Genomic DNA, 13,055 nt, shown 5'->3' with positions numbered 1-13,055 from the left:
CTGATGTTTTGGGGTTGCTTTGCTGCCTCTGGCACTGGACTGCTTGACCATGTGCATGGCATTATGAAGTCTGAAGACTACCAACAAATTTTGCAGCATAATGTAGGGCCCAGTGTGAGAAAGCTGGGTCTCCCTCAGAGGTCATGGGTCTTCCAGCAGGACAATGACCCAAAACACACTTCAAAAAGCACTAGAAAATGGTTTGAGAGAAAGCACTGGAGACATCTAAGGTGGCCAGCAATGAGTCCAGACCTGAATCCCATAGAACACCTGTGGAGAGATCTAAAAATGGCAGTTTGGAGAAGGCACCCTTCAAATATCAGGGACCTGGAGCAGTTTGCCAAAGAAGAATGGTCTAAAATTCCAGCAGAGCATTGTAAGAAACTCATTGATGGTTACCGGAAGCGGTTGGTCGCAGTTATTTTGGCTAAAGGTTGTGTAACCAAGTATTAGGCTGAGGGTGCCAATACTTTTGTCTGGCCCATTTTTCTGGAGTTTTGTGTGAAATGATCAATGTTTTGCTTTTTGCTTCATTCTCTTTTGTGTTTTTTCATTTAAGACAAATTAAATGAAGATAATAATACCAAAGAATTTGTGATTGCAATCATTTTCAGGAAGAAACTGAGTATTATCTGACAGAATTGCAGGGGTGTCAATACTTTTGGCCACAACTGTACTTACTAATTCAGAAATTTCAGAATAGCAGACAAGGGCTCTTTAAGCTCAGTTCATACTGCCAATACATAAGAAGCGTTATGCCGTATAGCTGTTTATGTGTCAATCCCCATCATTAAAGGGGTTGTCCGGTAACAATAAGTTGTAACTTGTTACACATCTATGGGATTGGCGATAATGTGTTAGTGGGTGGGGACCTGCACTGATCAACAGAATGCCATTCATTTCCTATCAGGTTGCTCAGCTGTGCTCTCGATTTTTATGGCAGCCCCATAGAAAATGAATGTGGCGGTCGGGCTTCTAACCTGCTGGTCCATTTTGTAATGGAGATAAACATTCCCCATTCTAGCAATTGATGCGGGTCTCAGCGGTCAGATACCCACCGATCAGTAAGTTATCGCTGGACAATCCCACCTTCTTATTGTCTCTGAGGTTCTCCATCACATGGCTGGAAGAGTGGAAACTGCAGAGAATGATGCTAAAAGACATCCAGATTCTCAAGCTGTCAACATGATTTCCATGCTTTAGATAAAAAGCGTACCTCTTTGTATAAGGAGTACAGGAACACAATCGTTTGGACAGTCTTTCCAAGACCCATCTCGTCTGCCAGGATGGTGTCTGTGCCCTGCGTCCACGAGAACCTCAGCCAGTTCAATCCCTCCAACTGATACGGGTGTAACGTACCACCGGTGGCGTTGATGTACCATGGCTGCTTATCGAATTTAACCGTCGGCTGCAAGAAGAAAACACAAGACCTGTGAAAGTCGGATAATGAGAAGAGACTGCGCTCAATGGATTATCTTGCAATTACATCAACTATTGGGGCTAAAGGAGGCTTTTCCGAAACTTCTTCCTTTGATTTCCTGCTTTTCTTAAATTGACTAGGAGTTCTGGAATCTTCTCCCAGCATCAACTCTCTGCAAAGGATCATACAACATGGAGCGATTAAAAGTCATAATTACATGGGACTAGATAGGTGAACATCATCGAAACTGTACACAAAGCAAGTTCCTTTATTAGTAAAAGCCTTGCATGAAGTTACAGCTGCTGCAAAGATTTTCGAGAAAAGGAATATCCTCCATTAAATGCTACTGTAATTTTTAGTGTGTCTTTAAATCTCCGTTTTATGAAAACTCCAATAGAGGGCGCTAACTGTATAATGTTCACATACTGAGCTCCCCCTAGTGGTGACTGCAGACTTCCCAAATAATATTTATAACCCTAAGACTATACAATTTTTGACTGTCAAGATTTTTTCATTTGATTTATTTACAGCAGTACTCCCATCCCATACATTAATGGTATATCATACACATACAGTAGACGTGGATCCTACCTATGGGATCCATCTCAAGATCAGGACCCATGACTCACGCTGCTGTCAGTGGAGAGGTGGGCGTAATTCCTATTCCCATATCAAATACCTGTGGATTTGCCATAAATGTAAAAGATGGCAATACCCCTTTAGGCTAAGGAGGACACTTCCAAAATATCTAAAGGGGAAAAGAACCTCAGAAGGAAGAGTTATGATGTATCACATGGGTCTTAGTTGGGTCTGGAACTGCCATATTCTTTGGCTTCTTGGAGGAACATTTTGAGGGTTCAAATAATCTTTACTACTCAACGCAACGACTGTTTCATGACTCCAGTGTAGACGAGAAGACAAGCTCATCGCTTAGACATGGGCCTCCAAAGGACCTATATAGATTTAGCCATCTTTGGACTTGGAAAGTCTATCTATGGCTCTCCACTAAGCAGTCCTGGTCTGATGACATCTCAAGGACTTCTTCTGTTACACTGATACCTGTGATCCCAGAATGCTTGTTTCAGAGCTTCATATTCGGGAATGTCAATGTCGTCGATTTCCCATGTGCACTGGTCATAGGGCAGGTCCTTCCACTTAATCAGATAATGGACGTCTCCCTTCTTATCAAAGCTGCAAGCGACATATACGCACACAATAACTATCATTGCAGGGCGTCATATACAATCTATAGAACATTCATGGCTTCTACCTCCACATACTGACTTATCAGACACATGCATCTGGCGGACACCAATAAAAAAGATCCTTGTCCAAAAACTGTATACGGGACCTTTGCAACCCAAAAGCTCATCATAATGCCAAATTCCACCAGCTTTGGAGGTAGCAGTGGCCCCCATTACCTCTCGTTTCCCAGGTTGCATCAATAATATGCCCCCTGTATCTGGTTCCATTGATCCCATGTAACCTGCACTATGGAGAACTTGCATTCACGCGAGCAGATTTGCGCTGTCGCAAGATTGATTTTTATATAGTCATTAAATTAACGGCGGCATAGGCAGAAGAAAAAAGGTTTATGGTAAAAGAAGAAGGGAAAAATGCCTAAAATGTAGAACAAAATCTGCAGAAATGAGTCAAGGGCCCCAGAGGGGTAATACAAAGTCTGTGTATAGTAAATCCAGGAACGAAACGCTAATCTGGAACGTCTCACCGTGTACGCTTTATGCCGAAACTGGTTATTATTTCATCTCTGTAATAAATATTCACATTCTACTATATTATTCATATTAAAACAGCGACAAATAGGAGGAAAAAAAAAAAAAAAGAAAATGCTATTAATTCTTCATTTCCTTAAGTGCATGTGATTGGGGCTAAAAATCATTTTTGCAACTGTGTTATATTAAAAAAATAACTGTACCCAATTGGTCTTCTATAGCCTTTGTGTTCCACTGTCTACACTGGCTGCATATTGAGTTAACTGAGAATCCATCAGTGAGCTCATTCCGACAGGAGGTTTGTAACATTTTTTAGTCTTGTCTTTTTTTTTTGCTCCTCTCAGCTGATTTATGATCTCATCAAAGTTAAATGTGCAGGGAAACAAAGCCTGCAAACGGCAAATGGGGTAAAATCTAAAACTCAATTATAAGATTAATTGTTAGCCCCAATCACATGTATTTGCACAAAAAAAAATTGTGCGCATAGGGTGGACAACCCCTTTTAATGGATTGACTGATCAGAATGTGGGCTACTCGCTCCTCAAAAGATAGCTGATTTTGCAGGAGAAATCCCAGTACTGCATTGAGGCTGTTTTACAAAGTTGCTCTTCCTCATGGGTAATAGAAGAGGGTCTTAAAGAGAACTTTTCATCAGGATTGTATTCCCCAAACTGGTAGCAAGTACGTAAAGTAGATTAATTAATGCTGAGTAAATCCTTACCTTTCTTGTAGAAAGCATTAGATGAACTTGTATGCTAAAGAGCTGCAAGTGCAGTGGGTGGGACAATGCACTTCCAGCTCTCCTGCCCTCTCTCCCTATTTCCCGATCTCCCTATTCTCCTGTCTGTAGGTCACTCATGTTTCAGTGATCTCTCATCAGTCAGAGACAGGAGTGAGGCGGAAAGCAAGGAAAAGGGATAGAGGATAAGAGAGCTGCAAGTGCATTGTCCCACCCACTGCACTTGCAGTTCACTAGCATATAATTTCAACTACAAATTTCTTAAAAACTGCCAAAAATATTTCAACAAAAACAAGTAAGGATTTACTCAGCATGAAAGCACCATTACATATACTGTATACCACTAGTTTGGGGTATAAAATCTTGATGAGAGGTTCTCTTTAAGTTGAGGACTCCCCCCCTGTGATGTCCATAAGCTCTAATAAGACATATGGACAAGGGATGCCATCGTGATACAACCCCCTTTAAAAAATAAAAGGACAACTGCACTAAAACAAGTATTGTTTTGCAATAAAGGGGTTGTCCACTATGTAAGGTCCCCATGTAATAAGCTAATCACACAATGCCCCACTGAAGAGTCCTCCAGCAGTTATCTGTTATTGGTAGGAGTGAATGGCAGTGAGTGTAACATTTCTCTGAAGTGCCTCTGCAGGATAAACAAAGTATTACACCACTGCAATTGAAATCAATGTAGGTACAGAGGCACTGGGTCCTCCAGGGAGACTTTTTTTTATAATTGATCTCTAAGGTCTCATACTTTGCGTGGGGAACTCTTGGACCACTGGGTAAATCAGAGAAAAAACAAATGTGCTAAAGAGTCCACTGATTGTAATAAACATGTGACATGTGTCAATCCAACCAGACTGGCTACAAACAGCCAGTCATTACCCACTCTACCCTTTTATATATGTCCCGTGCCGCCTTCACGCCGTGTTTAACAGAACAAGTGTACGCAGCATCCCATTAAAGGTGACCTTATCTGGGACCAGCGTGAAAATATATGTTGGATTTTACGGTGTGAGGTCACATCACGCTACAGGCCTTTACATTTCAGACGCATGGGAGCAATATATAGGAGTAATCTGGGAAATATTATGTCTATTTTGACAATAGCTGCAGGTACAGGAACAGCAAGTTATTAGTTCTTAGTTTTAAAGGGAACTTGTCATGTTGAAAATAGTATGTGATATACAGGCGGAGGTTATAGAGCAGGAGGAGCTGAGCAGAGTAATAGACATGTTTGTGGGAAAAGATTCAGAATACCATTCATTTTATTAACCAACTGGTGTTTGTAGTCCATGAGTCCAGTGGGTGGTACTACTCAGTGATTGATAGTCTTCCCTGTATGACTGTGTAGGCAGACATAGCTGTTAATCACTAGTAGGCCCGCCCACTGGACTCATACATACAAACACCAGGGATTGCAATCAATAAAATACACGTTACACTGAATCATTTCCCATAAACCCATATATCATTCCTCTCAGCTTCTCCTTCTCTGTACCATGCTGTCCATAGATCCAACTGCATGTACAATGTGACAGGTTCCCTTTAATAAGCCTGCGCATTAAGGCAATTGATTGTTCCCTATTTTCTCTATTTTATACTCCACTTACTACCCATGTACATGCATTATTAGATTTTTATAAGCCTAGTGAAAAGCCCACGTGAAAGCAAAGTGACCACCATATGTGTCAGTGTAATATGAATGTCACTCTCAGTACACCATGTTGCCTATAAAGTGATGTAGACACAGACAGTACTATATCCTTGTCTCTCTCTAATGGACGTAGACCCTGAAGGTACTTCCTCCTTCCCTCTATTTGTAATGTTGTATGCACAGAGAGTACCATCAACCTAGTCTCTCATTAAAAATGATGGAGACACAGACAGTACCTTCAACCTTGTCTCTCATTGCAAATAATACAAGCACAGACAGTACCATCAACCTTCTCTCAGTGTAAATGATGGAGGCACAGACAGTACCTCCAACCCTGTCTCTCACTGTAAATGATGGAGGCACAGACAGTACCTTCAACCTTGTCACTTACTGTAAATGATGGAGGCACAGACAATACCGTCAACCTTGTCTCTCACTGTAAATGATGGAGGCACAGACAGTACCTTCAACCTTGTCTCTCATTGCAAATAATACAAGCACAGAAAGTACTTTCAACCTTGTCTCTCACTGTAAATGATGGAGACACAGACACTACCTTCAACTTGGCTCTCACTGCAAATAATACAAGCACAGACAGTACCATCAACCTTCTCTCAGTGTCAATGATGGAGGCACAGATAGTACCATCAACCTTCTCTCAGTGTCAATGATGGAGGCACAGACAGTACCTCCAATCCTGTCTCTCACTGTAAATGATGGAGGCACAGACAGTACCTTCAACCTTGTCTCTCACTGTAAATGATGGAGACACAGACACTACCTTCAACCTTGTCTCTCACTGTAAATGATGGAGGCACAGACAGTACCTTCAACCTTGTCTCTCACTGTAAATGATGGTGGCACAGACAGTACCTTCAACCTTGTCTCTCACTGTAAATGATGGTGGCACAGACAGTACCTTCAACCTTGTCTCTCATTGCAAATAATACAAGCACATACAGTACTTTCAACCTTGTCTCTCACTGTAAATGATGGAGGCACAGACAGTACCTTCAACCTTGTCTCTCACTGTAAATGATGGAGGCACAGACAGTACCTTCAACCTTGTCTCTCATTGCAAATAATACAAGCACAGACAGTACCTTCAACCTTGTCTCTCACTGTAAATGATGGAGGCACAGACAGTACCTTCAACCTTGTCTCTCATTGCAAATAATACAAGCACAGACAGTACTTTCAACCTTGTCTCTCACTGTAAATGATGGAGGCACAGACAGTACCTTCAACCTTGTCTCTCACTATAAATGATGGAGGCACAGACAGTACCTTCAACCTTGTCTCTCATTGCAAATAATACAAGCACAGACAGTACTTTCAACCTTGTCTCTCACTGTAAATGATGGAGACACAGACACTACCTTCAACCTTGTCTCTCACTGTAAATGATGGAGGCACAGACAGTACCTTCAACCTTGTCTCTCACTGTAAATGATGGAGGCACAGACAGTACCTTCAACCTTGTCTCTCACTGTAAATGATGGAGGCACAGACAGTACCTTCAACCTTATAATAAATAAATAAATAATCTTTATTTTTATATAGCGCTAACATATTCCGCAGCGCTTCACAGTTTGCACACATTATCATCACTGTCCCCGATGAGGCTCACAATCTAAATTCCCTATCAGTATGTCTTTAAAGTGTGGGAGGAAACCGGAGTACCCGGAGGAAACCCACGCAAACACGGGGAGAACATACAAACTCTACATACAACCTTGTCTCTCATTGCAAATAACACAAGCACAGACAGTACCTTCAACCTTGTCTCTCACTGTAAATGATGGAGGCACAGACAGTACCTTCAACCTTGTCTCTCATTGCAAATAATACAAGCACAGACAGTACTTTCAACCTTGTCTCTCACTGTAAATGATGGAGGCACAGACAGTACCTTCAACCTTGTCTCTCACTGCAAATAATACAAGCACAGACAGTACATTCAACCTTCTCTCAGTGTAAATGATGGAGGCACAGACAGTACCTCCAATCCTGTCTCTCAGTGTAAATGATGGAAGCACAGACAGTACCTCCAATCCTGTCTCTCACTGTAAATGATGGAGGCACAGACAGTACCTTCAACCTTGTCTCTCATTGAAAATAATACAAACACAGACAGTACTTTCAACCTTGTCTCTCACTGTAAATGATGGAGGCACAGACAGTACCTTCAACCTTGTCTCTCACTGCAAATAATACAAGCACAGACAGTACATTCAACCTTCTCTCAGTGTAAATGATGGAGGCACAGACAGTACCTCCAACCCTGTCTCTCAGTGGAAATGATGGAGGCACAGACAGTACCTCGAACCCTGTCTCTCACTGTAAATAATGGAGGCACAGACAGTACCTTCAACCTTGTCTCTCACTGTAAATGATGGAGGCACAGACAGTACCTTCAACCTTGTCTCTCACTGCAGATAATACAAGCACAGACAGTACCTCCAACCCTGTCTCTCACTGTAAATGATGGAGGCACAGACAATACCTTCAACCTTGTCTCTCATTGCAAATAATACAAACACAGACAGTACTTTCAACCTTGTCTCTCACTGTAAATGATGGAGGCACAGACAGTACCTTCAACCTTGTCTCTCACTGCAAATAATACAAGCACAGACAGTACATTCAACCTTCTCTCAGTGTAAATGATGGAGGCACAGACAGTACCTCCAACCCTGTCTCTCAGTGTAAATGATGGAAGCACAGACAGTACCTCCAATCCTGTCTCTCACTGTAAATGATGGAGGCACAGATAGTACCTTCAACCTTGTCTCTCATTGCAAATAATACAAACACAGACAGTACTTTCAACCTTGTCTCCCACTGTAAATGATGGAGGCACAGACAGTACCTTCAACCTTGTCTCTCACTGCAAATAATACAAGCACAGACAGTACCTCCAACCCTGTCTCTCACTGTAAATGATGGAGGCATAGACAGTACCATCAACCTTCTTTCAGTATAAATGATGGAGGCACAGACAGTACCTTCAACCTTGTCTCTCACTGTAAATGATGGAGGCAGACATTTCATCAACCGTGTCTCTCATTGTAAATTATGCATGTACATACAGTACCATCAACATTTTATCTCACTTTAAATGCTGAAGACACATATAGTATCACCTCCTTGACTCTCACTGTAAATGTAATAGGCACAGTTACATCAACCTTGTCTCTCACTGTAACTTATGTAGGCACAGAGCACCATTTTCCTGTTTTTCTCTAAATGATCTAGGTACATATGCAATACCATCAGAATGATATATGCTCAGATAGTACTGTCTCCAAATGTCTCCTTGTAAATAATGTAGGCACAGATAGTACTGTGTCCCTGTATTTATCTGTTGACCATACAAGCACCAAAACTACTGAAATTCTGCCTTTTCTTAAAAAATGTTGGTTCAGACACCGCCGTCTCTCTGAAAACGATCTAGGCACAGATAGTACTGTATTCCTGTCTCCTAGGACATTTATTCACATAGCACTAGGCAACTAAATCTGGAAACTCCTCATAGGGAAGCCAAGAAGGAAAAAAATATGTATGATAGACTCAGAAACTGAAAGGTGAATTTTGTTCTATGACAAATGAGAACAGAGACTTCCCAACATGTAACGGACCTGGAAGAATGTGTTGAAGGGGGTGACTGCCGTTTTCTCTAAACCAGCTGAGGTTCAAGTTTGGCGCCTACACTTTGAAAGCTACTAATAATCCCGTTAGGATTGAAGCCAGCTGTGATACTATATTTAATGATGAGATGGTGGAATAGCTCATGCGGACTGAATTGAAGTATCATGAGCTCTTAATTACTGTCTCACTTCTCGGATTTTAATCACATGTTTAATATCATTACAATTACAGTGCTTAAAAGAAAAAAATATATATATACCGTATATATATATATATATCTCTTCTTTCAATCTAACTCTGAGTAGTCACAACATCAATTTGCTGGCAATGTGTGTTTCCATGACAATGATCTCAAATATAAAGTCCCGAGGTGCATAATTCGTGGAATACACAACAAAAATAATCGAGCAAGGGGATTATTAGTATTATTTTTTACTTTTCCACTCTCCAATGTTCTCAGTTGCGAATTATGTAATTAATTGGCCTGTAATCAGTGCGTGAAGATAATCGCTCCAAAGGCAGAAAAAAGTCAATAGGATATATTTCATGGAAGACATAAATGTGCAACGGGAACTCGGATATGGTGTAATATGAATACAGCACAGAAAAAGGAAAACTAATTACAGTAAGTGCACGAGTAGACCAAACAATAAAAATAGATGACATGCTCCTTGTATTGATGTCATCAGATGGTGAGGTTATCTGGAGGAACATTAAAGGGGTGGTACAGGTATCACCTATCCAGATAATAACTTACCGATCAGTGGGGGTCCGACCGCCGGGACCCGCACCAACAGGGCCCGTTTATCCCGGTAGGAATGGAGGACAGTACACATGCTCGACCTCCGCCCCATTAATTCCCTATGGGACTGTGAGCACTGCACTAAGCTTTCTCCTGCAGAGAAATAATAGAGCAGTGGTCGGTCATCCAGCGATAACAGTGACCAATCGGGGATAAAAATTAAGCTAAGGGTGCCTCCACACTGCGCTTTGTCCCATGTTCAGTGGTCCCATTGGACTTATGTCTGAACCCCCCCACAAAATGGATTCGAGGGTATGCACCGGCACGGTCATGGACTATAATGATGCCGACAGAGTTAACATGTGCTCTGTCGTGCATTTTTGGGGGGTCATATACGCCTACTGGAGGCGGACAATCAGACGCAGTCTACTGCTGTGGGGATAAGACTCAGAACCAAAGCAACAATGAAAACATGGCCATATTAACTATTAACTAACCTTCTCCTACCAATTGAAGCAGTTAAATTACCACCAACTGGTTAAATGCAAACTGATCGGCAGTCGTTTAATGCCTTGTCTAGGCAGGTCAAGCAGAATTCTATAGAACAATCATTAGTCGACAGCACATCACCTGTATACACAGGACGATGTGCTGACGAGAAAGATGATCTTTAAGCCAGCTTAAAAATGACTGCATTCAACAAACCAGCATACTGGTCATTCATTGGGTAATTGCCAGCCTGTTCAGACAAGACGATAATACTATGAATGCTTGGTACCTGATTGTCAGGTTTTCTAAATGGGTCTTAATTGTACCATTGGAGGGGATCAGGGAAGACCACTGACGACCGCCAAAGACAGTAATCCGTGGCATACCACCCATATTGGCAGCCCATGTGCCCACTATGGAACCGTGATTCAGGTGTAGCGCTGATTCCCCCATCGCCCAACATTTGGATTTCAACAGTATCTGCATCCTCAGGATGTAGGTACCATTACATACAATGGTGGAGGTACATGGGCTCACTGATCCACCATTTAACTGATGCTTGAGGCATTATAAGTGGCCCGTTATACTGTGCACAGGGGAGCTGTGGGGGCCTGTATAGAGGAGTCCATCATACTGCGTATATGGGGGCATCATACTGTGGCAAGGGAAGATGTAGAGGTCATCATATTGTGTGTAGGATGGGATCATTCTGTATATATTGGGGCACCATACTGTATATAAGGCGTTATTATACTGTGTATAGGAAAGCTGAGGGCCATCAAACTGTATAGGGAGACTCATACTGTGTATGGGGGCATCATACTGTGTATAAGGGAGCTATGGGATCATCACACTATGTATAGGGGAGCTGTAGTGGTAATCATACTATGTATACAGGAGTTGGGGGCTGTAAGGGCATCATACAGTATACAGAGGAGTTGTGGAGCCATTATATTGTGAATATGGGAGTCATCATAATGTATATAGTTGGCCATCATACTGTGTATAGGGAGCTGTAGGGGCCATCATACAGTGTGTAGAAGAGCTGTAGGGCCATCATACTGTATATAGGAGGGCATCATACTATGTTTAGGGGGGCCAATGTACCGTGTATAGGGGAGCTGTGGGACCATTATACTTTGTATAGGAGGCATCATGCTGTGAATAAGGGTCATAAAACTATGTGTAGGGGCATCATTCAGTGTGTGGGGACTTGGATGGATAATATTATGTGTCAGGGGTGGCTGAGGTCACACTCTGAAGAGAGGGCTCACTGTGGGGGTCATTATACTGTGTGGAGAAACTATAGGGACATTATACTGAATTAGGGGCATCTTACTTTACTGGGGTCACTCTGGGGTAATCATACTGTACTTGAGGGGGATACTGTGGGGGCAAATTGTGTCAGGGAGCTCACTGTTGGGGTGTAACACCGCATGTGAGAAAAGCATTATTTGGTGCATCATAATCTACGGAGACCATGGCAGGGGTCTGGTAGTGAATGAGAACACAAAGGGGCTTCAATAGGGGCACCATTTCTGAGTTCAGCCAGCAATACATATCTCTTTCTTTGTTTATAAAAGTGGGAGGTATTCCCTGTGATTACGCGTATGTGCCGTGACCCCGCTGAATTTTTTTTTTTTGCAAGGGGAGCCCAATTATAACTTTTGCTATGGAGTCCGAATGATTTCTACGTAAGCCCATGACTGTAATGTATTTTAATCAGTCCGTCCCAATTGATAGCAGTCCACTCTTGTGTTATTTCTACCCCATGTTTTCACCAAAAATTCAATGGTACATCTGGTCCAGTAAACAGTTCTGTGACAAGATTCAGAAATCGGCAGCTCTTCCACCCTCTCCCAGTGGGAACTCCCAGCATCATCTCAATGAGAAATTAGCAGCTGAATCAGACACTTATAGATAATCGCCTCCTGTCTTTCTAGGGTTCCGAAGCTGAGACAACTTTTCGGATTATGACTTTTAACATTTTTCAATTGGAGTTTCGTAAAAATTGGATAAAAGTAAATCTACCTTATGGCTGATTGTAAATGGGCAACAACCTGATTAATATCCTGTTATCTGACCCTATGTGCCACTGATCTCATCTCACAAAGAGCAAAGAGGGGACACAGAGGCAGATAAAAGACGGTCGTAGACAACAGAATGGAGGGACTCCATGTCTTACAAGTACGGTATATACACAATTACTATTCTCCTCGTACCTTCAAGATGACTGAGGACAAGTGACACTTACTGCGCTCGTGATGTAGAGAGGACAAGGAAATTAACTTTTAGGGATAAATACATTCGGCCTTAAGATTCAGACTGCATAGTTCCTCATAGAACACCAAGTAACCGACGGTGTTTTCTACTGTCACATTTAAAAGTGATGTCTTTATTGCGTCTCCCCATCTGTAAATCTACCGACCATAAAGATCTTTTATGAGCAGCATTTTGCTGTCAAGGTCAAATTCAGCTTTGTGGTCATTAATAATGTATAACAGAAATCATTTTTTTATTCCTTAAAGGGTAACTGCACTTTCAAGTAACTTTTCAGAATAAGCTGTCATGTGTGTGTATATAAGGAATAACACTATTTATGGCCAATATATGACTTGCAT

General features: G+C 41.9%; 1 protein-coding gene across 8 annotated transcripts in view; it reads right to left on the bottom strand.

Annotated features, from left to right (window-relative positions):
• CHD5 (chromodomain helicase DNA binding protein 5) overlaps positions 1 to 13,055 on the bottom strand; it is a 231,290-nt gene that overhangs the window by 81,403 nt on the left and 136,832 nt on the right. For all 8 annotated transcript variants that reach the window (XR_012227155.1, XM_073561775.1, XM_073561774.1 and 5 more), the window contains exons 12-14: positions 2,480 to 2,611; positions 1,487 to 1,592; positions 1,217 to 1,408 (exon numbers count right to left, since the gene is read on the bottom strand). Coding sequence is in view for 7 of the 8 variants with exons in the window: in XM_073561775.1 (XP_073417876.1) it covers positions 1,217 to 1,408; positions 1,487 to 1,592; positions 2,480 to 2,611 (430 nt within the window). In the remaining variant the exon portion in view is untranslated. The remainder of the gene's footprint in view (positions 1 to 1,216; positions 1,409 to 1,486; positions 1,593 to 2,479; positions 2,612 to 13,055) is intronic.

Source organism: Dendrobates tinctorius, unplaced genomic scaffold (assembly GCF_039654945.1).
Source record: "Dendrobates tinctorius isolate UK_male_01 unplaced genomic scaffold, ASM3965494v1 ptg000326l, whole genome shotgun sequence".
NCBI classification, from domain to species: domain Eukaryota; kingdom Metazoa; phylum Chordata; class Amphibia; order Anura; family Dendrobatidae; genus Dendrobates; species Dendrobates tinctorius.
Note: the sequence above shows the minus strand (reverse complement) of the source record. Positions and strands in the feature narration are given on the sequence as shown.